Source organism: Erpetoichthys calabaricus, chromosome 8 (assembly GCF_900747795.2).
Source record: "Erpetoichthys calabaricus chromosome 8, fErpCal1.3, whole genome shotgun sequence".
Classification (NCBI taxonomy): Eukaryota; Metazoa; Chordata; class Cladistia; order Polypteriformes; family Polypteridae; genus Erpetoichthys; species Erpetoichthys calabaricus.
The window spans coordinates 124942947-124970331 of NC_041401.2; the positions used below are offsets into that span (position 1 = coordinate 124942947).

At 38.9% G+C, this 27385-nt stretch overlaps 1 protein-coding gene across 4 annotated transcripts in view; it reads left to right on the forward strand.

The window, feature by feature from the left end:
* The window catches only part of acot7 (acyl-CoA thioesterase 7), a 217199-nt gene that overhangs the window by 107994 nt on the left and 81820 nt on the right, over positions 1-27385 (forward strand). For 3 of the 4 annotated variants that reach the window (XM_051931294.1, XM_051931295.1, XM_051931293.1), the window contains 3 exons: positions 19536-19650; positions 20398-20412; positions 22203-22289. In XM_051931294.1, the coding sequence (XP_051787254.1) occupies positions 19536-19650; positions 20398-20412; positions 22203-22289 (217 nt within the window). The remainder of the gene's footprint in view (positions 1-19535; positions 19651-20397; positions 20413-22202; positions 22290-27385) is intronic. The other variant, XM_028807445.2, reaches the window with a different exon arrangement.

Genomic DNA, 27385 nt, shown 5'->3' on the forward strand with positions numbered 1-27385 from the left:
TAAAATTTTGTTCTAGCTTTTTCATCTTTCAGCCAAAAATATGGCTGATTCCTTTATTAACCTTATTTTGGGTTTTGTGATAGTCTGTTCAAGACCTTTCTCTTGGCTGTGCCTTTTTATGTTACTCTTTTGTAGCATCCTTATTTCTTTTACTAATTTTTGTGAATAATTTGTAATTTTGCTTGTATCCAAACTGGACAGTCACTACAATTGGCCTATGGCCCCCAAGTGTTAAGTCTGGTTGGCATATTGCATGACCACTAGTCAGTGGGGATGTCATATGTAACTACTGCAGTTGTTGGATTGTGTTGCTTTGAGAATATTAGTGTGCACAACTAGCAATTACGTGACTCCAGGTAGACATTGGAACAGAGTTTTGCAATTCTGAAGTATTACGAGCTTGGCATATTCTGACAGCCAATAATGTGCTACCTGACAGCGCTAGTGCCTGTGCAAAGGCTTTCCAGGTATCAGTTCAGCCAAATTCTCATCCCTTGTATTTTTGTTTTTCAATTCTATCATGGTACAATAAACACGAGACCTCAGACAGACAATCATCTGTTCTAGATGCTTTGTACTTTGGAGTGAGCACTCAGTGGCTCTCGGCTCTCTCACACACACTCAAACCCACCTCTGCAACTTAAGTCAAAATGGTTGATTTTTGTTAGGGTGAGTCACATACTGGCTTGACTGAGCCTCTGGGGATGTGAAACTACAAGACTGGTGGTCATGAGAATGAGCTATGACTGCCCCCAGAGTCCCTATGATTATGTAAATTAAGTCTGCAACTGAAATCCCAGGAAATGTCCTGTATTGTGACAAAGGCTTGAACAGTGTTTAGATCACTTGAGAGAAACAAAATCCCCCTTAATGATGCAGCTCTTTCTTACTGTATTGCCTTTGGTCCTCATCTCACCGAGTTGGTCTTTGGATTTGGGGCGGTTGGAAATTGTTTACTTTGGGTTTCTTAGTCCAGACTTTTTACATGCTTAATATTGTTAAAGATTTGCTCCTCTCTTTTCTCTCAGGTGAATTCTGTTTTGTTAAGTTCGATTTGATTGTATGTAATATTATCATCTTTGTTGCATAAGTTATACTTGATCATTTGGAATGTTACTTTCTTCAAAAAAAAAAAATAATAAAAGATTACTGCTTTTGCTTTCCATGGCTTTGTGATTTATCTCTCATAATTCTTAGGGATTATAAATTAATAAAGTGCCAGGTAAAAAATTCCTCACCTGACTTTACATTCAGTCTTTGATCTATGCTTTTGGGACTCTGATTTTGGCTTGCTAAATTACGTTTTTTGTTTTAGTTCTCCTTGTTACTCCTGACCTTTTAAGTTCTTCTGTTAGTTCTGTTTCTTAACTTTCCTGTTGCTTCATTATTTTCTTATTTCTAATTTATTATTTTGCTGCCCTTGTCTACTGGTGGCTATTATTTTTGAAATAGAGATTTATGGCATAGCCCTTCCCTATTGTGCTAAATTCACCACACCTGTAAGACTGTCCAGGTTGGCTCCATGCACCCTGGCACCACTTGAACCCAGGAACAATAACCTAACCGGGATGAGCTGGGCAAATGAGGACATATAGTACTGCAGAAGGTTGTGCAAAGTGTTGGTCTTTTTATTTTCAACAAAACAGTCATGTGTTCAAAAATCCAAAGTGCAAACGCGTTCTTCCATGAATAAAAAACTATTTCATAAAATCCCAGTGGATTTTAAAAAGGCAATAAATAAACCATAAATAATCCATTAAGAGAGGCTTACAATCACAGTAGGAAAAAAAACTGACATCTCTTTTGCTTACTCCAGATGGGCTTCTGTAACCATTGGAGACATCCTTCCAACAGGTGCAGCCAACCTTTAAAGTCCCGGCTTGTGTCCCTATTGCCATCACAGTCTTCCTCACTGCTCCGACTACCATTGTGACTCTTTGGCTTTATGCAGAAGCCCTCCTGAACAACGGATCATACCAGCTACCTGAAAATACTCAGCTGAAGTGATCATTTTCAGCCACTTTGAGCATCAGCTGTACACTCCTCCTCTGCCACACACTGGCTCCGCACAATCCAACTATCTCCATCATTCTCCTTTCGATTTTTTTATTTTTTGCTTTAACCTCCATCTCTTTGTCTTTTTCACCTTATTGTTTCTTGAACTTTCTCCTTCTCTAACACAGGCTCCCTTTTTAAACTGCTCTTGGACGTAGGTGCTGCAATCACCTACTCTGATGTGTGAATGAAACACTTGACTGATCTGCCTACCTTTGCACATAAATGGGTGATCGGCCAAGCACTCTGATCAACCTTTTAGCAGTGTGTGCATGTTCCCACATGCACCTGCGTCTCCTCCAGGTCATTCATTTATTTAAAAACCCACATCGCCATGGACCTCTCCCACCACAATCTGCTGCTGCTTCTGTTATATGGTCAAAACCAGGCCTCCATATGTACATACCACTCGTGTTTCATTTCACACCGATTCTTATCTTTTGGCATCCCTCATCTGTCACTTCCTTCCTTTGACATAAGTCTTCTTTATTTTGTTCGTTGACCTTAACATTTGGATTTATTCCAATATTATTATATTTTCTTTTGGTTGTGCCTGGCTATTTCAGCTACAGTTTATTACAGTTTTTCTTCTGCTGAGTACTCATACATATTTTCATTGTCTTTCTCCTCCTCTTCCTCCTCATCTCTCACACTAATCAGCTCTGGTTTAGCTTCATTGAAAAAGGATTTGGGACAGTCTTTTAAAGTTATTCTCCATCCCCCACACAAACAAGTTATCTTTTCCTCACATTTGTTAACTCCATGTCCTAGATTTCTTCGTCTGCTACTCATCACTTCACTACATGTGCTTACCACATGACCTTCTGCACCACATTTCTGGCCCATGTTTGGTTGGCATTTTTAAACACCACTCCTGTCCACGCCACTTATCTGTATAGTTGGGGGATGGTATATATACCTGCAGTCTTCTGCCTGTAATTCTATACATCCTGGTCCCTGTTCCTTCATTATCTTTTTGATGCTTGACATACAGTACTTTCCAGTACATCTGGCACCAAGGCATAATATCATATTTTACAGCATGTTCTGAATATATTCAAATATTGCCATACCTCTCTGCAATGGTGTTTGAGGGAAGGATCCTAATCTACTATACAATAAATCAGTCCTTCAGAGCAATCTTATTGGTCAGTTTGGCTTTGGTGATGCCAAGAAAGAGGAAGTGCAAGTGTGAGACACACAGAGAAAAGTAAAGGTGCATGCTGAGAGAGTCACTTTCAAAAGAAAGTATAAAGCCAAATAGAAGGCGAGAAAGATGCCCTGAAAATAATGACACAGTCTGAGAAACAGGCTTTATGGGAAGAGAGGTTCAGATACAAGAAGATACTGAGGAAAGGTACTGAAGGTACACGTAGGCCAAGAGATAGCAAATAAGATACAAGAAGATACTGAGGAAAGGTACTGAAGGTACACGTAGGCCAAGAGATAGCAAATATTTTAAAATTATTGTATTACCTGTTGTGGCACCCGGCCAGGATGCCCAGGAAGACAGGAGGAGGGTTCATTCCTCCTCCAGACCGTGTGGGGACATTCTCCCTGGTTGTGTTGGGGGCCATGGGTACAGGGCTTGGAAGCCCAACCCTGTAGGGGCCCGTGGCCACCGCCAGGGGACGTCCCTGTGCCTGATGGACCCTGGACCCCAGCACTTCCGCCACACCAGGAAGTGCTGGGGGGAAGAAGAGAGGGAACACCCGCAGTGCATCCGGGGAGACAGCCGGCAGTTCCGCCACACTGGGGCGTGTCGGGTGGAAGATTGCCGGTGCACACCTGGCGCACATCCGGGTTTGAATAAAAGGGGCCGCCTCCCTTCATTCGAGGCAAGAGTCGGGTGGAAGTGGACAAAGCTTGGTGAAGAAGAGTGGAGGCGGACCAGAGACTGTGAGAAGGCATTGTGTTGTGGCCAAGGACTTGAGGGGTGATTGGTGCTGTGGCACTGGGTTTGTGCTCACTGAGAAATGTATATAGTGTATAATAAACGTGTGTGTGGTGAAACCAACATGTCTACCTGTCTGTGTCCGGGTTGTTCCCCACACTGTCTTCGACAGGTACTGTGGCTAGTTACTTTTAATTCCGGAATTTTTACAATTGTTCTTTACAATTTCCCCTTGGGATTAATAAAGTATCTATCTATCTATCTATCTATCTATCTATCTATCTATCTATCTATCTATCTATCTATCTATCTATCTATCTATCTATCTATCTATCACGATCATCAGAAATTTAAGCATATTTCATAAATGGGAGAAAGGTAGCCAGAACTTTATAATCTTCACTGTCAAAATTTTCATATAGGGGGAAACTCCATCATCCTCTACAAAACCTGTTCGCTAGAGATAACGTGATTGTTTTGTTATTTAATTCCTGTGATTTCTTTTCCATTATCTCAAGTCTTCTGTTACCTTTTCTTGTGTCATACTCATGGCTTCATTCTTACCTTGTGCTCTTCTGTAAGCCACAAAATGACCCTTGTGCTGTATCTCCTATTTCCCCTGTTTGAAATAAATCGATTCCACAGTTTTGCTACAAGTAAAACTGACACACACCTTGGCACCAGGGCACATTGTACCCAACCAGAAGCCATGGGCATTCCCTAGTCCTGACCAAACTCTCAATGGCCTTCCAACTTACACTCTATTGTAAGATAGCCAGGAAGTAAAGAGATACAATCTCTTTAGGAAAGTAACTCTGTCATTATCCCCTCCCCTTCATGTAGATGTGTAACTTGAAAAAGAAATATATACTTTTTTAAGTTGATTGATTGAAAAGTGCCCACGCTTTTAAAAGTGATGTATGAGAGGCTTATTTTTTACTTTTTAGTACACTTTTTAACTTAATATAAGTGTGGTTTTTAAAAAGTATTTTTTATATATATATTCAACTTTTTAGTCTTGGGTTTGTTTTAGTATAATTTTGTAATCAATATTTTAACACTTTAATAATTCTATCCTTTACTAGCGCCATCTATTGGTGAAAGCTTTAACTATTCTTCATATGAAAATTTCATTTCTTAATTAACATAGATTAATCGATCAATTAGTGAAGCTGATTATTGATTCATGTATTGTCATCGGAAATGAGTACTGGTAAGTGTGCAAAATTTCAAGTCATTTGGACAATAGGAAGTGGGTTAAATATCGATTACAAGATTTGTACCAGACAACAAACAGGTGGTTAAAAAAAAAAAAAAAAAGGCGTAGTAATAATAAAATAATAATAATAACAAAACGGTAGTCATAATGGCTAAATTATTTTGTGATCTGGGCTATGTGTGTGTATATAAAATATTTAATACTAGCCAACCCACGACGTATAATTATTTATTGATGTGTGAACACTTCCTGAAAGACAGTTGTTTGAGGATACGACAGTAAGTGAATGAAAAGATGGCCCTGTCTTGTGTCTTGCCTGCCATGGTCGGCTGCCTTAGTGAATTATATACATAGATAGAAGATTATACCATAGAATGCACAGCGTAATAGTAAACTAAATGTAAAAACATTGAATAACACTGAGAAAACCTTGAACAACAGAGAAAACCTAACACTGCAAGAGTTCGTGCTATAGCGCTACGAACCGCTCGCTAAAAACACTTTTTTAATGAATTTTAAGCACAGGGAAAAAATGAACATTTGAAAAATCCGTAATTTAATAAACCACCAAGAAAAGTAACATTGCAACAATGCACACTATGAACCGATCGCTGTAAACAGAAGTGAAAACAAAATCAAGCCCGGTGCATTCTTTAACTGCCTTCTCTGCCTTATGCGTCCAGCCTCCTCTCTCTCTCTCTCACGCGCCTGTGTGTGTGTGTCTCTCTCGCGCGCCTCTGTGTGTGTCTCTCTCGCGCGCCTCTGTGTGTGTCTCTCGCACGCCTGTGTGTGTGTGTCTCTCTCGCGCGCCTCTGTGTGTGTCTCTCTCGCACGCCTCTGTGTGTGTCTCTCTCGCACGCCTGTGTGTGTGTCTCTCTCGCGCGCCTGTGTGTGTGTCTCTCTCGCGTGCCTGTGTGTGTGTGTGTCTCTCTCTCACGCCCGTGTGTGTGTCTCTCTCTCTCGCACACCTGTGTGTGTGTGTGTGTGTCTCCCTCTCTCTTGCACGTCTGTGTGTGTGTCTCTCTCGCGTGCCTGTGTGTGTGTGTCTCTCTCGCGTGCCTGTGTGTGTGTGTGTCTCTCTCGCTCGCCTGTGTGTGTGTCTCTCTCTCTCTCGCACTTGTGTGTGTGTGTCTCTCTCGCACGCCTGTGTGCGTGTGTGTGTCTCTCTCTCTCGCACGCCTGTGTGCGTGTGTGTGTCTCTCTCTCTCGCACGCCTGTGTGTGTGTGTCTCTCTCGTGTGCCTGTGTGTGTGTGTGTCTCTCTCGCTCGCCTGTGTGTGTGTCTCTCTCTCTCTCGCACCTGTGTGTGTGTGTCTCTCTCGCACGCCTGTGTGCGTGTGTGTGTCTCTCTCTCTCGCGCGCCTGTGTGTGTGTCTCGCGCGTCTGTCTGTGTGTGTGTCTGTCTCTCTCGCGCACCTGTGTGTGTGTCTCGCGCGTCTGTCTGTGTGTGTGTCTGTCTCTCTCGCGCACCTGTGTGTGTCTCTCTCTTGCGCCTGTGTGTGTGTGTGTCTCTCTCTCTCGCACGCCTGTGTGTGTGTGTCTCTCTCTCGCATGCCTGTGTGTGTGTGTGTCTCTCTCTCTCTCGTGCGCCTGTGTGTGTCTCTCGCGCCTGTCTGTGTGTGCGTCTCTCTCGCGCGCCTGTGTGTGTCACTCTCTCTCTCTCTGGCTTGCTCACTGCACAGGGAGAGACTGAACATGTGCGGAAATCATCGGCGCGCATGGCTGCTTAGTGAATTGTTGGCGGGCGTGGCTCTGTCTTGCATCTTGCCTGCCATGGTCGGCTGCCTTAGTGAATTATATATATATATAGATGGGGCAAAGTGACAATATTTTTCCTATTATGTGAGGAACTCTTAAGTTACTGTTATTTTTAAAAATATTACAGTCATAGCTAATTATTTCATGATTTTGCCTATAAATGTAGAGTTAGACCCAGAGGGTAATGACTTTGGATTATTTTCAAGAAATTCATTCATGGTTTATTGTGTATGCAGCACTTGCTTTTGTTATCTGAATTGTGTCAGTATAACTCTCAAAGGGGCTAATTTGAATCTTAAAAAAAACATTGCTTCTTCTATTTAAGCAGATATGTTTTATATATATATATATGTTTTATATAATATATATATATATATATATATATATATATATATATTGGTCTGAAACCATATTTCAGTTCATTCTTAGTATTTTGGCATTGCTGAATACATGTGAGCATTTCCTTCTTTTCTGATATTGCAAATGATAAGTGTAGGTGTTTAGCTTTCTAGGCTGAGGTATGTTAACCAACATTTTATATTTTCTAAACTTTTTAAGGACTTTAAAGCTCAGCTATAAATGATTATTTCGTGTGATATTGCCTAACTGGCAATGGGTTAAAGAGCATGATGCGAGGTACAATGACAGAAGAAAGGGGAAGAGCACCATCTTGAACCATATATTATGTAAACCACAGGAGGAACCAGTGTGGTTAAACAGATACCCTGTTTGGTAGATCCCATTTAATAGCTAGGACTTTGGTGCTAGTGGTGTTTGCAGCAGCCACATGTACAAAAAAGATGTCCATTTTTTGAACAATAATGTTGCAAAGGCAGGAGAGAGTAGGATATGTGGTATAAAAAATAATTGAAAAAGAAATGACATTAGATGGAATAGCAGTGTTAAAGCCAATTTTTAGTGTAATAGTGACAGTAAAAGTAACACATGTTAAATTGTTACTCGAAAAGCTGTGGGCATTTTTTGGGTCAAATTTGATCCATTTGGGGGCATTTTTGCCCTTTGCTTCCAAATAATTCCCAGGCTAATTTGAGATAAGGTGTTAAACTCACTAAGCATGGTGCTGGAGACTGGCAACATGCAGCATACTAAGCAGCACATGCAACTAAGACTTTCACTATACTGTGCTCACATTATCCTATGTACCTATATGTAAAGAGAGGCTCAAAAGGGAATTACCTAAAGGCACCAGATTACAAGAGATGCAAGGAGGTACCGGTAGAATGTCAGCTTTATTTCCACAGGCTGCTAGGCTGAAGCAGGCAGCTCCACAAGTGTTTACTGGATTCATGAAACAGAAAGCAAAGGGCACACATACAGTAGCTATTCTGATAAGTGGTCATTTAAATGGTACCACATGGCTCAGATGGGACGCAGAACTTCAGCCAACCAGAGTATACTTATCCAAGCCAAAAACCTTGAATGTGACTTTGGGAATTCTTGCAAGCTTCACTCTCTAGAGTAAGTTTGAAACAGCTGCATATGACCAGTGTGTATTTGGTCTCGTCTTTAGTCTGCAAGTAACTTGGGGAATTGGTGAGTCATAGAAGAACAAGAAATGAGTGGAAGTGTTGAGTTGATCAGTTTTAGAAGGACAAGTCAGTAAGTCACCCTACTAGCCTGTAAGACAGAAACTCTTTTGTATAGATAGTCCCAGTGGACATCTTTGATTGTCTTATTATTTTTTTTTTTTTAATGTTTTGTGTCATTTTCCTTTTGATACCAAAATTATTTTTGCAAATTAGTTATCTTTGAGCTACTTTTATTCTGAGGTAACATTGTAAAAATTATGTATAATAATAAAAGTATTACAGTTGTGACCAATGGGGGAGTTGCACCTTTCCACATTTCCACATTCTTATAATAATATTATTCTCCCTCTTTTCATCTCCAGTCTTCCCAGTCACATGTTGTCCATTCTCCTCTCCTAACTCCGACTCCCTGGGTGAAGTGAAGGTCTTCCTTTTTAGCTCCAACCCAGAAGTACTTCTGGTGCCAAACATTTGTTTCTGGAAAGCACTTCTGGGTCAGATAGAACATGAGCCTTCAGTTCCCAACAGCTCTCCCTGGTGACCCCTTATGGAATCCAACAAGGCAGACTTATGAGACAACAACTCCCATGCTGCCTTGTGGGCATCCATACATGGGTTTGTCATAAGGGATGCTGCCATCAAGTGGACGGGGGAACGACCTGCATTTGGGAGGCAGTCTCCCATTGCCCCATAGAGTTAGGTCCATTTTCAACCAAATGCTGAAAATGATCATTTTATTTATGATTATGTTAATTTGTTTATATATCTTTGAGCCCCTGGAAACAAGGGGGTTAGGCTCATATGATATTTTTGGTAAACCCCTTAAATTATAGGTGAAAGTCCATACTTCAGTCCAATAATAATTGCTTTATTTCATGTCCATTATGGTGGTGTACAGAGCCAAATGAAAATTGTGTTACTGCCCAAATACTTGTGGACCTAACTGCATATGTGGTCTCCTGACCGAGAAAGACTGTTTATCCTGGTCAGGATGCTCCTTCTATTTTGTCCTCCCTGCAGAGTAGCATCCCAGCTTGGTATGTGATTCCTAACCATGGCTACTGGGATGCCAGTCCTGTTGCGCTTTCCTTCTGTACCATTCATTACGTTGCCCTCCTAGCTAGGTAAGGGTAGGGAGTTCATCCCAGTTGGGATGCCGGACCATCCATTACACAGTATATATTATGTAACAGTTGACAAGGTTAGGGATCAATAGGCTATACATTTTCAAGTTTTTACGTGTTGCAATATAGATTTACATTCAATTTGGAACACTAATACCTATTCATACTTCTATATCTATCATAAATTCAAAATTGAAATTTATTGCCAGGATTGCACGAGTAATGTTTTTTTTTGTCTTTTTACTTTTAATATGTACTTTTTCTTTTCATGATGACAGTGTCACATTGCTGCAATTTTAGAATGTCTGGTTGTTATGATGGCGGTATGGTAGAGCAGCGATAGTGCTGCTGTCTCACAATAAGGGGACTGGGGTGCTATTGAGTCTTACATATTCTCCAGCGTCCTCCAGGTGCTCTGGTTTCCTCTTATGGTCCAAGACATGCAGCTTATGTAAACAGGTCCTAATGTGAGACTGTGTGTGTTCACCCTGTGATGGACTGGCGCTCCGACCAGGTGTGGCTCCTGCCTTGTGCCTAATGATTGCTTGGATATTCTGCAGTTGCCCTGCAAACCTGCATTGGTTAAGTGGATTAATAAAAAAGATGGAAAATGGAATGCTTGCTATAAAGCTGTACAGTCCCATGACTTCATTATGGCCATGTAATTAAAGAGCACAATGCACTTTTAACAACTTAATATAAAAATGAGACTTCAAAAAAGACTATTTTATTTTAGGTGTTGGTATTGAGTTCATTCCGTGTTTGACTACAAGTTTAGTTTTTTTTCTGTGAACTTTGCTTGCTAATTTAAGAGTTTAGTATATTGAGTGCTGCTTCATTTGACAAGTCTTTGGTTCATGCTTAAAGAGAAGCAACATATGGATGTCTGCCATTCGCCTTTACAAATTTCTGAGAGGACTTTAATGAACTTCTCAATGGATACAACATTAACTGAGTCAGTAAGTATTATCCACTCTTGAACTGAATGTTGTATAACCACCTTAGGGAGAAAATGCTACAGTTAGTCTTTTAGGATACTTCTCGGTATACTTTGTCCAATGGAAGTTTTGCAGTTTTGTTATCATGAATTCATTCAAATTGGATAAGGACCACTGAAAACAGTTTTTATTTTTTCTTCTCCTATATATTCTTCTTTCCACCACTGTCCAGCCTTTTTAACTGGCTGTGTCTAGAACCTTACATGTTTTGTTTTTAAGCCACTCCAATGTGGCTTTGGTGGGGTGGTGAAATTCCTTCTGAAATGTTCTTACCCACTGGGCTTTTCTGGTGTTAGTGCTTCATAGTATCCTCCCAGATCAGGTTCAAGTGTTACTTTGTTCTCTTGACATAGTGTTTGTCAGAACCTATAAGTTAAAGGTGGGACTTCACAGAAAAGGGTCTATTTTAGTTCAAATCCTGAGAAACAGCTTAATTTCACAGAACAGACTTCTTCTAACTAATTATGCAATTTCTGACAGACAAGATTTTACACCAGCGCTTGTTTAGATGTGTCATCTCAGAATGACAAATTCTTAAAGAATCTGTCGTTTTCCAGTTTTCATAAACAATTTACACAGATTTGTAGGGCTGATTTTTTTCCTTACATTAACAATCACATTAATGTCAACAAATGGAACCTATTAGCATGATCCTTTGGACCGCAACCCAACTTTTATAATTTTTTTAAACAAATTGTTCTTATCAACACTAAGTAAAATATAGATTTCTTAGCCCACCAAAAGCCATATGTAAATTTACTGTTTCCAAGGGTCAACATATAGTCATCTTGTCAGACCTACTTAGGTGCTGACAATCTACTAATATTACTGTATTAGTGGAAGATCTGACCCATAGTTGGCACAGAAAATGTGTTCCTTTTAAATCATTAATAAACAAGTGCTGCTTTGCAGTAAAGTTGGGCAAAAATCAGTGGAAAGAAGCAACTTGGCTTCAATGCAAATGGACTAAGATTGTTTCACAGCTGGATACAAGCTATCAAAATAGCTTGACATCACGTGCAGCCCACACCTAGCTTCTGCTTTCTAGCATTTGTCTTTTGTGTGTTATTCTGTCAGCATGTTTGCAAAACATTTTTCATATGAACAATTTTTTTCTTTCCCATAGTATTATGAAATATTTTAACTTAAGAGTTTTTGGTGTGCTGAAGTTGTAGATTTTGTTGTATAATTATAATAATATTCGATTATTCTTGGCCCAGTGGGTAGCACTGCTGTCTCACTATGCTAGGGTCCTAATTAAATTTTAGGCAGGGATACCTTATGAGAGGAATTTACAAGTTATTCTCTTATGTATGTAGATTGCATTGGAGAAGTGTTTATTCCCATAGTGCAAGAAGTGTTTTTCAATCACTTGTCATTTCTTTATCTTGTGATGAATCAGTTGGCGTAATTGAAACTACTTCTCTTCTTAAAAGGGAGTTACCTCAACATCAAAAAACAAAACATCCTGGTCAAAAGAGGATAGCATATGAACCCAGGTAAGGAGAACTAGGAACATGTTGCACTGTTATTTCTAGGAGGACTGGCATAATGTCAGTGGTATTCCCTCAGCCACCAAGATGACAGCACATAGTCCCAGGCAGGAAGAAGTTGATGTAATGCCTCAGTGGGGGGAGATGCCTAAAGCTGCCTGAAATATCTGCTCTCCTTAAAGAGATATTTAAATACTCTGGGGTGTAGAGACATCTGGAGGTACTAGAATAATTGTAATATTACATGAATACACAGGTAAAACCAAACCAAATTTTAACATGATCTTAATAATTTGAATAATAAAAAAAATGTAATAAATTTAAAATAGGCTTGAATCAGGGCAACACCCTTGGTTGTAGCGTAACACTCAGGATCTTGTTTATGGCCCTGAATCTTCTGAACATTCTTTTTCGCCCACTGAGATTGAAGTATGTTTGCTTTGCTAGAGACAGAAATATCATAAAGTTGCTGGTAGCATATATCCCTCCAGACTAAGACACTGTGCTGATGTCTTTACACTTATATCACAGAAACCTAATTAGTCTTTCACCCAATTCAGAGTTCCTGCATGTTTCAAAATATTCAGTTATCTTGGTGCCAAACAAGCAAAGCATCTCTTGTCTAACTGCCCTTTGTAAGGTTTGAATTCTTAATCCTTTTTTCTCTCACATCTTTGGAACTCCTGGAGGAAAACCCACACAGAAACAAGGAGAAACGTGATTCAAACTCAGAATGCTGGGTTTCGTGTGGCAGCAATGCTTTCCACTGTGGCACCCTTCTTTTTTTTTTTTTTTTTTTGGTATTTTTAGTCAACATAATAATTGGCCTGCCAGCAGAAGATGAAAATGGCCGGCTTAAGCAGAAGATAATTACATTTTATTCCATAGCATAGTCTTTCAATATTCTTATTTACATTCCACTCCATACCACAGCCTTACAGGTCCAAAATGGGATTCAAATCCAAACCCAGTCATTGTATGCCTTTAGTTTGTCCGATCTCCCTACCTGTGCCTGTGTTTTTATCCCAGGTACTCAATCTTCTCATATCTCAAAGATACTGTATGTGTGGTAGGTTAAATACAAACCCTAAAGTGTCCCCACTCTGTGTGTGTGTGCGTGCGTGCGTGTGTGTGTGTGTATGTATGTTCCCAAGCGGCTGAACGGTGATCTAACCAGGGCTGGATCTTTCCTTGTAGCCAGTGTTGCAGCAATTGGGGACTAGCATCCTGCTATCCCGACCCTAAAAATGATTACAAAGTCGGTTGATAGTCATTATTACATGTATCAGTAACTCAAAACTAGCACCCATCTAAGGTTCATTGTTGCTGCCAGGAGGACTTATGCTTCTCTAAGACATTATATTGCAATCACATGTATGAAAGAACAAATAATCTGAAACTACACAACCCTCATTATCCTCTTATTGCTTTTTGTTTTTCCCTATTTTTTCATTTCAAACGTTTATAAATGGTAATTAAATCAAGGTAGTTCAACTTTTCACTTTTATCCTCTTAACTTTACTGAAAAATTGTTTTTCTCTGTCTTCAAATTCACTTTCTGACCTACATTTAGCTTATAAAGAGGACCCTTGGTGTGTTTTGTTTCACCCATTAGACAACAAGCAGAATGTTTGCGAAGACCAATGCCATTAAGTATTATGTGTTGGATGGTCTTTATAATTTTTTCAGTTAGTACAGCATTGGAGGAAAGTTTTGAACTGAGCATTGGTTTGGCAGTAATACAGTTAGGTCCATAAGTATTTGGACAGTAATACAATGTTCATAATTTTGGCACTGTGCACCACCACAATAGATTTGAAATGAAGCAATCAAGATATGATTAAAGTGTAGACTTGCAGTTTTAATTTTGAGGTATTTAAGAAAAACATTGTATGGATCATTTAGAGACGACAGCTGTTTGTATACATGGTGGTTCCCCCATTTTCAGGGGCTCAAAAGTATTTTGGACAAACTAACATAACAATCATTTTCAATACTTGGTTGAAAATCCTTTGCAGTCAATGGCTGCATGAAGTCTGGAACCCATGGCCATCTCCATGTGCTGTGTTTCCACCCTACCTTTACTGCAGCTGTCTTGAGGTGCTACTTGTTTGTTGAACTTTCTATCATCGATTTTGTCCTTATCAAGCGAAATGCATGTCCAATTAGGTTGAGGTCAGTTGAATGACTTGGTCATAGAAGAATATTCTGGTTCTTTGCCTTGAAAAGCACTTGGTTTGCTGTCACAATATGTTTTGGCTCATTGTCTATCTGTACTGTGAAGTGTTGTTCTATTAGTTTTGCAGTATATGTCTGAATCTGAGAAAACAGCATAGCCCTATACACTTCTGAAATCATCCTGCTACTTCTGCCAGCAGTATCATCAATAAACATTAGTTATTGACTTCCATTGGCAGTCATGGATGCCTCAGCAATAAAACTGCCTCCACCATGTTTCACAAATGATCATAAACCATTTCGTCTCTTGCTCTTCTCTATCTATCATTCTGGAAAATATGAAATTTTATGTCATTTGTCCAAAGAAAACTGTTCCAAAACTGGAATGGCTTTTAAAAAATATTTTCTAGTAAAGTCTAATCTGTCTTTCCTATGCTTGAGGATTAAAAATGGTTTGCACCTTGTGGTATATTTTCTGTATTAACTCTTGTGATGTATTCTCTTGATTGCAGGCTTTGGCAATGATAGGCTTACTTCCCAGTGTTTTTGATTTGGCTAATTGTCGTGAATTGTTTTTTCTTCACCAAGGAATGCATTCTGCGATCATCCAGCACAATTCTCTTCCATTGTTGTCCCGGCCTTCTGGTGGTGCTGAGCTAACCCTTTAGTTCATTCTCTTTAAGAATGTACCAGATGGTACATTCCTGGGGCCTCGTGCATAACGCAGTGCATAGAATTCACAGTAAAACATGGCGTACGGACAAAAGCAGAAATGTTCGTATGCACAAAAAAATCCAGATGCATAGTGTCACAAGCTACCTACGGGAGTAGGTAACCTGCTAGTAGTTTGTGACCAACCACGACCAGGAATTGACGCCAGCAGAGTCGAAACAAAAAAATTATGGCAGGAAGAAAAAAGTAAAACAGTTGTTTACTTGCCACAGAATTGATACAATAAAGTTTTGGGGCAGGAATATATAAAGTGTCCATGTGTGTTACAAAGGAAAATGAAAAAAATTAATAAAATAATCCATAAACTGCAGCAACACACACATTGTCAAAATAAAATGATAGAGAAAAAAACCCCAAAATAATCAAAATATGGCCTTGTCTTCAAGGCAACTTTCACTTTCTAGGGGGAAAAAAACTGCCTGACCATTAATTTAGAAAATACGGCTCTGAAGCAGTCTTAAATATTTGAGCTCCTCCAACTTCCAAAAAATCAGGAGCCTGAACTGACTAATAGGAGACTGTTATTCTCCCTACAAACAGCCCATGCACACCTCTCCGTAATCCTCAGTCAGTTAACCCACTCCCCTAGCGCCCAATGTCCCACACCTTATAAAGCCACTATCATTTCTTTCTCGGAGCCCACTGCTGTAGGACGGCACTAACCGTATTCTGTTTCAGGGGGGAAAATTACCCAAAGGCTTCACAACCAAACTAACCTAACCCTGCTAAAAAGAAACAATAACAACAAACCAATAGCACTTTCCTACATCTGTGATCTCAGAAATAACAAACTCAAAAAAAAAAAAAACATTAAACCAACAAAACTCAATGACTTTAAAAAAACCTTTCCCCCCACTGCTGTCTTTTCCCAGATTCCTAAGCACAGCGCAAGTGCCTGATGAAAGTGCCATGTTTAAAATGGCATCTGGACTGGCGGTCATGTCTTTATTTGTAAGGAGACAGCTAGAGAATAAGGAACCACAGTAACACCCTCCATTCACACGCTAACAAATGACGATAAGTCCTCATATTTAAAACCCTTCGTTCTCAGTTTTTTTTTTTTTTTTTCCTGTTATCTTCACAACAATGTTTAACCACCTTTCTTGTGTTTTGTGCCACTGGACACTCAAGAGTTGTACCGGTGTCAGCAGCAAGTTGCTATGAGGACATGTTTCTGCGTCACACATAAATCTGTGCGTACGCCAACTTCCACGTTCTTCCGCTACATAAATTCCGGTTAGCACGTACCTGCTGCCACTCCCCAACTCCTCCCAGAATTAAGCCTCTTTGAATATGCAAATAAATTTAAATAGCCCTTAAGCTCGGCGTTCTGTGAAAAGGCAATGGCAAAAGCACGGGGGAAAATAGAAGAATTTCAGTGAATATCAAGTGTAGGCGAGGAAAAACAAACTATTTGTTGGTTTAAACAGTGGTATAAACAACAAAAGGAAGTTGATCGAGTGACATTGAGTGTCAGAGAAACTCGAAAGCTCAAGTTCACAAAGTTGCACAGTGCCGAAATAAAAAAAGTTGTCTGATATCAAAGTTGCTGTGAAAAGGCGAGTTGTAGCCCACCGTCTGAGTGTCATATGAAAGCTTATTAGGGTACCGAGAAAAGAAAAAAAAAAAAAATAGGGACACAGTGGGGGTAAAAAAGCTTGAAATGTCAACTTTAATCTCGAAATTTCCACTTTAATCACAAAGTTTATTTTGTCACTAAAGTAGAACATCATAAGCTTCATCTTAAAATCATTTAATTTACTAGTTTCTCAAATCCCATTGTAACTAAAGTAGCATGTTAAATGCTTTGTTTTGTATGTGTTCTATGTGCTCTGTGTGTAAATCACTACGCGCTTCTTAAACAGGCTTTCTCTTCTTCCAACAGGACACAGAATCTACCACATTTGTGATATTACAGTTCTCTGAATAATTTAAATACTGAGATGTATACTTTACAATTTCAGTATTCATATCATATCAATTAAAGCATGTATTAAACATGGGAACACAGTGGCGCAGTGATTGTGACAAACTGACTACCCATCCAGGGATTGTTCCTGCCTCATGCAGGATGCTTGCTGTGCTGTGCATGACCTTCAATGAAATAATTTATTGCAGCAGTACTGTCTCTTTCAAACGTACTAACCCCCAATTCCTGTCCTTCCTTTTCTTTCTCCAAGTACCCAATCACCATACAATCAGCTCAGTAATAGATGTTAAGCCATCTGTAAGCTTAGAACTCTGATTCTTCAAAACTTTTCAGGAACATTGAAATATCTTTGTAGTACATGTTTAATTATTCTATCCATCTATCCTTCCAGTGTCGCTCCATCCCCAGCAAGAATATAGCGCGAGGCAGGAACAATCCCTGAACGGGGATTGTTGACATGTCCTCATGTGTTTAATTATTAAAAATATAGATTATTTAAGTGATGTTAACATTTTATCTGTATAATATAATAAACATATTTTGCTGTATTTCATCTTAAAAATGAGATTGTCATCATATGTAAATATGCACTTTATAAAGTGATACAGGTTGTGCAATATTATAACTATTGCAAGTTTACAGTGAGGTAGTTATACTTATAAGTACAACAGTTCTACAAGGTGCACTTGATGGACTGATTGATTGCATTTATAGTTCTTGGGATGAAACTGTTTCTGGCTCTGAAGTGTTTGCCATATGAGAGCAGTTCAATAGACAGCATGGCTGAGGCAGTGTGTACTAGATGCTGTATACCGATAATTCTCTTTCCGATCAGCTGCTGTAGAGCTGTGATTCCACACTCAGATACAGTGATATAAATATTCTGAGTGGTGCGGTGAGACTTTAACCTCATATTGTTCATTAGTTTATTTCAGTGTATATAATAAAGCCGCGTCAGGGATTTGGATCTAAAAAGAAAGGGAAACCACACTGGAACAAAAGCACTGCTTTGACACTGATTGCCGCCAGTTTGCAAAACCGAGCGGAGAACTTATGTATGGCAGGGTTTGAGCTAGTGTGAAAATGTGCGTGGCTTTATGCCAAGTTTAGGTATTATACATTGTGATTTGAACGTGGAAACAGGAGTATGCAACATTTTTGTGCATACGCACCATTTATACATGAGGCCCCTGGTGTTTCTGCTATCTCTTGGATGAGTTGGTTTTGTTTTCTCTGTCTAATGATGAACTGTTTTTACTTGCATGAACAGCTCTCTGGACCTCATGTTGAGAGTTAATACTGACAACTTCCAAATGCAAATTCTACACTTAGAACCAACTCCAGGCCTTATACCTGCTTAATAGTTAATGAAATAAAATGGGACCTGCTCACACCTAGCTATGGAACAGTTTGTCAGTCAAGTGTCTGAATGCTTTTGAGCCCCTGAAAAAGGGGGGACCATGTATAAAAGTGGCTGTCATTCTTAAATGTCTCATACGATATTTCTGTTAAACCCTTTGAATTAATGCTGAACGCTTACTCTTCAATCGTGTAATTATTTCTTCATTTCAAATCCATTGCGGTGGCATACAGAGTCAAACTTATGAAAATTGTGTCACTGTTCAAATACTTACAGACCTAACTGTACTGTAGTTATGAAGTGTAAGCTTTCAGGTACCTCAACTAACTGAAGTGGCATTTGCTGTTCTGCTCAGCTTCTGGTGCATTATTCAGTCACCTCTCACATGGCAAAATACTGTCATAGCCCAAGCATTATGGAGGGCACTGTATCCAAAGTGAGTGTTAAGAAACATGTTAATATTGCTGAAGTATACATACCTTGCTAAAGTTTGAACAAAATTAATCTGGGGTTCATATAGCAATGCTCAGTATTAAGTTTTAATATATAAGTGTGATGACAAAGGCTACCTGTCTAATTAAGATAATTTGCTACTAGAATAATAAGAAGTCAAGGTTATGTACTTAAACGACAAGTTAAACTTCTAGTAGTGTTACAGTAGTTGTGCTTACTTGATGAATATTGTTGTTATAACTTGGTTACCTGAGTCCTTCCATCCATCAATTTACTAAACACAATCAAACAATTTTCTTAGGATCATAGAGAGCTGGAGTCTATCATGGCAGCATGAGCATTCATTTAGTTGCCTGCAGTTTTGTGCTTATTCTTTTCACTATTTGCAGAAAGTAATAGTGGCAGCTTAATAAACATAAATTTATTTAGTGGTCAACCTGTTTGTCTCTATTTATAATAATTAGTGTACAAGTTATCTATCCATCCATTATTTGACTTGCATAACCCAGCACATTTACAACACCTAGTTTTAACCTTAAATTCTGAATGACTGGTTTATGAAAGGGTATTTGAATGATATGACACAACATTGTCATGTTGGAGGGTGTGTCTTTTTTCCTTGCTAACTGAACATGAGTGGAAGATGGTAAACTGGTAAATTTCACACATTTTCTTCTGATACACTGAAGTAGGTAAGGGGGTGCTCAAAATCTAGTTATGGCCTGTTTAGTAAATATCTTCTTCCACCTGAATGTTTGCCCAAATTCTTTATGATGCTTTTTATCTTCCCAGTATAAAAGCAATGAGCAGGAAATTGAAGGCAAGAAACGATATGAGGCTCAAAAGATGGAACGGTTGGAGACCAAGCAACGGAACGGCGAAATCATTATGCCTGTAATCAGCCCAGGTATCAACTGAATCTTTTAAGTGATTCTTTCCATGTCTGTGGGGATTTTTATATATCACAGAAGTTGTCATATTGCATTTAATGGACTAAAGAATATTGTGCCTGTGAGCTTGATTGTTGCTTCTATTGTGCTTCAAGTGAAAAGAGAGGCTGATACGTTGAAATGCTAAATTTTAGAATAGTGCCAAAGGTGGCGATATGTCAATTTTAAATTAGCCCATAAGAGATGTTGTTCATCTGTTTGTCTGGGTTATACATTGTGGTATGGTAAGTAGGGTACTGAAAGATTAACCATGAAGTTCCCAGTTCAGACCCTACCTCTGCCTTGTGGTGTGTATCTTTATAAGTTACTTAGGTTTGTGCTTTAACTAAAAATAATCTATATATAGACAATTGTTACATTTTCTGATTGTATAAGGTACCAACACTGAATGTGCATGTCAGATTTTACAGCAGTAATACTAATGGTCTGGATGTGTATACAGGAATATATTTGAATAGGTTAAAGTGGGTAGTGAATAAAGGGATGTATCTATATATTTTAGAACATTATTCTGTCTTAAAACATGGGTATGCTATGATTAGTAATTCATTATTGAACATTTTTATGCAGTCATCTAGTAATGATCAAATATATATAAAGTGTTAAGCATGACCTTGGATAATGATGCTCAGACCTAACTAGCCCAGGAGAAGTTTTAGATTTTAACAAATCTTCCTTCCTTTTCTATTCCACGTGCTTTTCAGACAGACAAGCTAAAGGTAAGGAATGCTGTCTTTTTGTAAAAATAAAGAATTAGAAGGACATGTGGTGTTGTCGATCAATCTGCAGCCCTTTGGCTTTACAAAGCAATAGATGCCTGCCTGTGTGCCACTTCACCTCACACTTATTAGAGTCTATGGAAAAGTGGATAAACAATTTAATATTTAGAGTCCTAGTTCAGTGTGGCACCGTAGTTGCTACCGCTGCCTTACAGCTCCAGGAGACTCAATTATAAAACTTTTTGTGATTTTGGAAAAAATGTACGCCAAAAAATGTGAAAATGCATACACCAAAAAAAAAAAATTAAAACCTGGTATAAACATGTTTCTTTGCAATTTACCCTTCATAAATCACGATCAACTTGTATGAATGCTCCTTAAAAACTGCCCGGTTCCACCCTGAAACACCCATATATGAACCATTCTAATCATCCTCATACATATGCAATCCTGATACTGCACACCTTCATTGGCTGTCAGAGAAGCTTCCAATATGACGCATCCAGTAGTGAGTGGTAGAAGTTCTTGGCTCTTAATTAGAGGTCTGTAAATAACTTTTATTTGGTAGCCTAAATGTAGGTGTCAGCAACAACTGCAAATGGCACCATGTTACTGCTGCTTTAAATGCCTTTAGCTCCAGCCATGGTATACCAGAAATTAAAGAAAAAAAAGTCTGATTGTGGAGACAAAGCAGATCGCTTGTCACTGGCAGTATGTGCTTGTAATGGGAGGAGGAAAAATCACTTTTACACTCTCTGATTTCAGTCTGTGAATGGCATCTGTAATTGGAGATGCCCTTTTTTGCAGCATTATGCCAGAGCAGTCCTGATATTGTCAGTCTCATCTTGGCTTCATAGATGACTATGTTAATAGAGTATCACTGGTTACAGTTAACAAAAACAGCTTAATTCTCTCTAGGTTCCCTTATTGTAATATGGGTGCATTAAAGTTCTCAGATTACATTTGGAATACTGGAAACTTCTGCAAATTGTTGTTTATTTTGGAAACAACATGTTATGTTACGTGTATATGCAACCACACCATGCGAAAACATCAGTCTGTTAAAGGCTCCCAGCACAGCAGGCATGAGAGACTGAAGCTTGGCTAAGATATTCCTGACTTATCGGCCAGTCCCTCAGTAGTGACAACAGGAAGCTGATATAAACTGAGAAAAAAAACAAAACAGTTCTTTAGTGCAAATATGCAGCATTGGACTTTGTAAAAGAACTAAAATAGTCTGTACATCATTCTCCTCACTTTGATCTTTAATATTTGTCATGTTAGCGCACATAATAATGGCTCACAATATAAATGATTATGCATGACATTGTTATTTAGATGGTTAGCCTGCATTTCCCTGATTGATCGAGGGTGTCGTTATTTTCCAGTTTCTCCAAAATGTTGTGTACACATGAGTCAGAGTTGCCATAAATATATGCAATTTGCCCCATCAAGTTTTCATTTATAAATCCAGAGGTTTGCATGGGAAGTTGCGTAAGCAAGCTTTATAAATGAGGACCCAGGATGCTAGGTTTCTACCTTCTCAGTGCCGGTTTGCACTTTGCTTTGTCTACTCATGTCCACATAGATTTTTTTCTGGCTACTATGGTGCCAAAGATGAGCAGGTTTGATTGATGGACAGCTATAAACTGTCCCAATATAAAGTAGCATCAGTGAGCCCTGTGATGGAAAGTTGGAGTAAAAAAGAATACAAATGGTACAATGCAAAAAACAGTAGGAATTTGCCCCAAAGTATTTTTCTTATATTTCTATCACCTTTACGATTCCAGAGCCATTCTCTGTGGGATTCAGCCAATCCAGTTTGATTCACTTGGTGGGACCTTCAGACTGCACACTGCATGGCTTTGTCCATGGAGGTAGGCCATGTTTGCTATTTTTTATCTGCATTTTTATTGTTTGTTGTTGTTCCCCCCACTCTCAACTGCAGTGTAATGTGAATTTAAGCTGTGTGTAGAAAAATGTTTTGTGAGGAGAATGCCACCAACTGTCATCTTTATTCCACTTCATGCTCCGGGCCCTGAAACATATTGAGAATATCATACTACGTCATGGCTGTCTCTTTGTCCTTTGTGTTAGTGGACATCTGCTCAAGTTTCATCCTTCTGAGACATCTTAGAGTTCCCACAATTAACCCAGCAATGTCTAAAGGTGTAAGGCCTGAAAAATATATTATCGAACCTGCTTAATTCACTTTAGGTCTGTGGTGGATTGTTTCCCAGCACTATGTAGGAGCCAACCTTGAGTGAAGCTCCAGAAGAATACATTATCCCTGCTTAAATGTTATAGCATAATAAGAAGATTGCTACAGGATGAAAAGGCACTAACACCTTCAGTACGCTTTTTTTTTTTGGTGTTTCTACGGCATTGGGGAATTAATCACTTCTGATAAGACAGTGACATGACATCAACTGCTGATTGGAGTTTCCTAAGGGAATTCCACCTTCACAGTTACAGCAAACCATTGGATTACTCTATAGATGTCAAATTCAGCGGAGGAAGAAGAAGGTGAGCACAGAAAGGACTGGCAACTTCATCAAGAGAAGACATTAGGAAGGCCTAGAGAGTGCATTAGAGTGTTTCATCTCTTGCTTAGTAACTTGGCACATCCTATGCCTAACTCTCGCCTCTTATGTATTTTAAAACACCAACCATATTCCATGGCTACTTCTTAGACTGAGGCTGTTAAAACATCATTGCCATGTAGACCTGCATTTCTGGTAATTTTGTTATTTATTTATTTTTTTAATTCCTTGTCCTCAAGTTACTGCCATCTAAGCCTATTGTAATCTTTTACTGCTTCAATGTTTATTGATAGTGATTTTCCATGTCCATTTGCTTTTGTTTTGTCTCCATGTTCTTGAAGTGTCCATCTCACGCGGTTGAGTCCATCTTCAAACAATGTTGCTTATAGCATTCAAGCCATCATCATCATCATGAAAAGTTTATTATAGTTTGTCTTGTTTCCCGAATCAGTTAATATTCAAATTGCCTTAAATAAAATTGATTGTTGTACTTATTCTATTTCTTCTAAGAGAAGGGATTTTGTGTCACATGGAACACTACAGCCAGGTTTTACAACATGCCCCTAGTAAAAAGGAGAGCAATCAAAATTGAAACCTGTCCCTTTATCGTTTGCTGTTGGATTGGTGGCTACCATCCCATGTCTCCTAAGGGGCCCTTCTCATTGTTTTGTCATATGGATAGTGCCTTCTGTTGGGTAGTACTTTGTCTAAATATAGTCTGGGATTATGTTGTGTGAAATTGCTGGGTTTGCTTTGGCACAGAATTTTAGACATATGGGCACCCATCTGCTCCCTTGCTGCACCCAATCTTTTATAATGTAACCCCCATATGCTTAATTGCTGCACCCATATCTTCCTACTCCAGCACCCATATGCCTGGGCATCACTTGACTGGAACAGTTACTGCTCAGCTCTGGTTTGTAGTCCTAAACTGCTGCTCGTCATGTGGTCTTTACAATCCAGGAAGTGTGTAGCTCAGCTGCAATTAATTCTTTTCAGGCCTGATCAGCTTGGCAAAACCACTTTGTTTGTGTTTTTTTTTTTCTTTCACTCTCATTAGATGCAGACCTGGAAAGTGCATAAATATGGAGTGTTCTGTTATATGGATTGAATTCAGATTAGAAAAGTGAAAAGTATGTGCAGTGAACAGTTTAGCCTTTCTGATTCTTTTTGCAGCTGGCAGCTGCTCATCACTTCTACATGGCCTTTCTTTGCTCTTAATCAGTGTTTTCCATTCTTGCTGGGTGCAAATGAATTTATATTATTTCTTGTGTTTCTCTTTGGAAATAATTCATGCCATTATTTTAGGTTGCTTTTCTGTTGTATAGAGGTGATCTGCCTGAGTAGCATGTGAATTCTGCTGCTGGAACTCAAGATCATGTAAGCAATTACTAACAGTTGAAAATAACCAGTAAACACTGCTGTTGGCAAGAAGGCAACACCATTGGACAGCTGCACATCATTTATGCAGCAAATCCTATTGGGCAATCTGAAATGTAGAACGACATTCCCATTAGGCAATAAATCTTTTTGACTGCTTGATCCAGTGGGGCCTCTTTGCATTCTAAAATCCTCAGAAAATATTGCATACTTATGTAACTGCTCCCATCATTAAGTTGTGCCATCCAAAGGAATTATGATCCACAGTCAGACAGCTTGTTGTGTTACTGCAGTCTGTCATGAGAAGTTGCATTGCTTGGCCAATAAGGATTTTCAGTACAAAAATATTTGAGGGTTTCAGTAATTGTTTATTTGGTCTTTAGGCATCAGAAACCCTGTAGTTCTGACAGAAGGTAACAGGCAGACTAGACAACAAACTAGAGGTTGGGATAGTAGTGTGATAGCACTGTTGTTCATAGTAGGCAAGAACTGACAGTTACTTTGCTAATTTTCCATCTGGGTCAGACTGGTAGGCAGGAGTAGGATTGAATGTTTCTGTGTGCATAGTTCCATTCAGACAGATTCAGGGCAGTGCAAATCCTGCTGGCATGCAATCACCATCCGGCCCAATGCAAGCCCCCTTGTACTTCTAGGCCTCTACTGTCTGTCCCATCCTTGGAGACTTCATGGAGTTCTGGGAATTGACTGGGTCTTTTTGACAGCAGCTGGTTTAGACAGATTGGTAGTTCAGTCTGTGACAGTTAAGCCAAAGTGAGCTTCTAACACCGGATCTGTTTCAGTCTGTGACAGTTAAGCCAAAGTGAGCTTCTAACACCGGATCTGTGAGTAGGTTCTATTTTCCTGCAGAAGCTGTAAGCTTAATTTCCCAGCTTGATGCAAATTTTAGCAACTTTGTTAGCAAATTTACCACCTGTGGTCCTAGTCTGTACTGAGCTGAGTGAAATCAGTTCTCGTTTTAGTATTGTACTTTGGAAAGTGTCCAATCAGCAGTATGTGCTAGAAGTGTCATGTGATAATTGCCACTTGTAAAAGATTTCTACAGTTTCATATAGATGATGTCATTATGATAATGTACAATTGTAGCACTTCTTCAAGAATTTTAACAGGTAATGCTATGTAAATTGCCAGTAGTTCAGAGTGTACAGTTTTTTTTTTACCATTTACCACAGGTTCTCTACATCATTTGTAGTGTAAACATTCTAGCTTTTTTAATTGTAGATTCACTTTTGATGTCCAAAATGCCACAAGAGCCCAGGCACTGAGAATTTTGGCACAGTGGCTGAATTATAAATCAAGAGGTTGTTCCTTCAGTTTTCATCAGTTTCACTCATTTTTATATGTGAAGGCTTTTCCAGACGATTTACTGTGTCTTATGATCATCGTTAATTTGTCAGATCAAGATGCACAGTAACTCCATGGAAAATAACATCTCTGCATCAAACATAGTGGCCTGGTTATTGGAACAGCACCAAGTCACTGTCTATGTGGAGTTTATAGGGTCTCTTCATGCCTGTGTAGATTAACCCTAAAATTCGATTTAGAGGGCTCATAAATGTGTCATGCTGTTTAGATTTACAAATCTGGCTTAACACAGAGGAATTGGTGAGGAGTAAAAATACTTTGTATTCTGGCCTTTAATTGACTTTGTCTCTGGATTGGTCCCTACATTTTATCGTTTCTATAATATAAGCCAATTTCTGTCTCTAGCAGTTACACTCTAAGATGGCACATCAGTAATAAGGCCAATATTGGAATGTATTTTCTAATGCATTTAGTAATGCAAAGTATTGCATTTTTAATTCCAACAAATGGTGTAATGTAAACATTAGCACCATACACCAAAGGCCCATGTAAATAAGGTGACAAAGTAATGCTATAACTTTATAAAAAGAAAATTTGAACAGAGAAAACTAAATAATAAAAGCAATGACTGAGGAAGTGCTCATCTCATTTGAGAATATTAAATATTCTTGTGATCTGCTCTCATTAATGTAGTGAATGACAGTAGGAATAAATTGTGTAAATAAATAGCAAATTCCATTAATAGCTATAAAGATGACACACTGGCCTCCCAGGACCCAAGTTTGCAACAACTGCAACTCTTGACCTCAGACTGGGGCCACCGTTCATTTTTCAGCAGGACAACGACCCTAAGCATACAGCCAAGATATCAAAGGAGTGGCTTCAGGACAACTCTGTGAATGTCCTTGAGTGGCCCAGCCAGAGCCCAGACTTGAACCCGATTGAACAACTCTGGAGAGATCTTAAAATGGCTGTGCACCGACGCTTCCCATCCAACCCGATGGAGCTTGAGAGGTGCTGCAAAGAGGAATGGGCAAAACTGGCCAAGGATAGGTGTGCCAAGCTTGTGGCATCATATTCAAAAAGACTTGAGGCTGTAATTGCTGCCAAAGGTGCATCGGCAAAGTATTGAACAAAGGCTGTGAATACTTATGTACAGGTGATTTCTCAGTTTTTTTATTTTTAATAAATTTGCAAAAACCTCAAGTAAACTTTTTTCATGTTGTCATTATGGGGTGTTTTGTGTAGAATTCCGAGGAAAAAAAATGAATTTAATCCATTTTGGAATAAGGCTGTAACATAACAAAATGTGGAAAAAGTGATGCGCTGTGAATACTTTCCGAATGTACTGTAGATATAACTTTATTTGTCCCCAGTGGAAAATTTGGCTTACTTGCTGTATCTGCCTTTTTATTATCTTTCATTTATTTCTATTTATGATTTTCTTTATTAGGTTATAGTGTTGATTGTATGCACCATCTGTTGAAATGAAAAATACAGTACATTTGACTTGGAATGGGCATGGGTGAGCATGTCACAAGTGACTTTGTAGATATTCTGGACTGCAGTTACACTCTGTTGAATTAATTTCAATTAGATGACACTTATGCACTTTAAGTGTGAGACTAATATTCTACAATTTATTATGGACTGGGCCAGCTATTCAAACAAAAAATAGTTATATGTCCCAGGTGGACATGTCAACTCTTTGTTCTTTTTTGGATGTA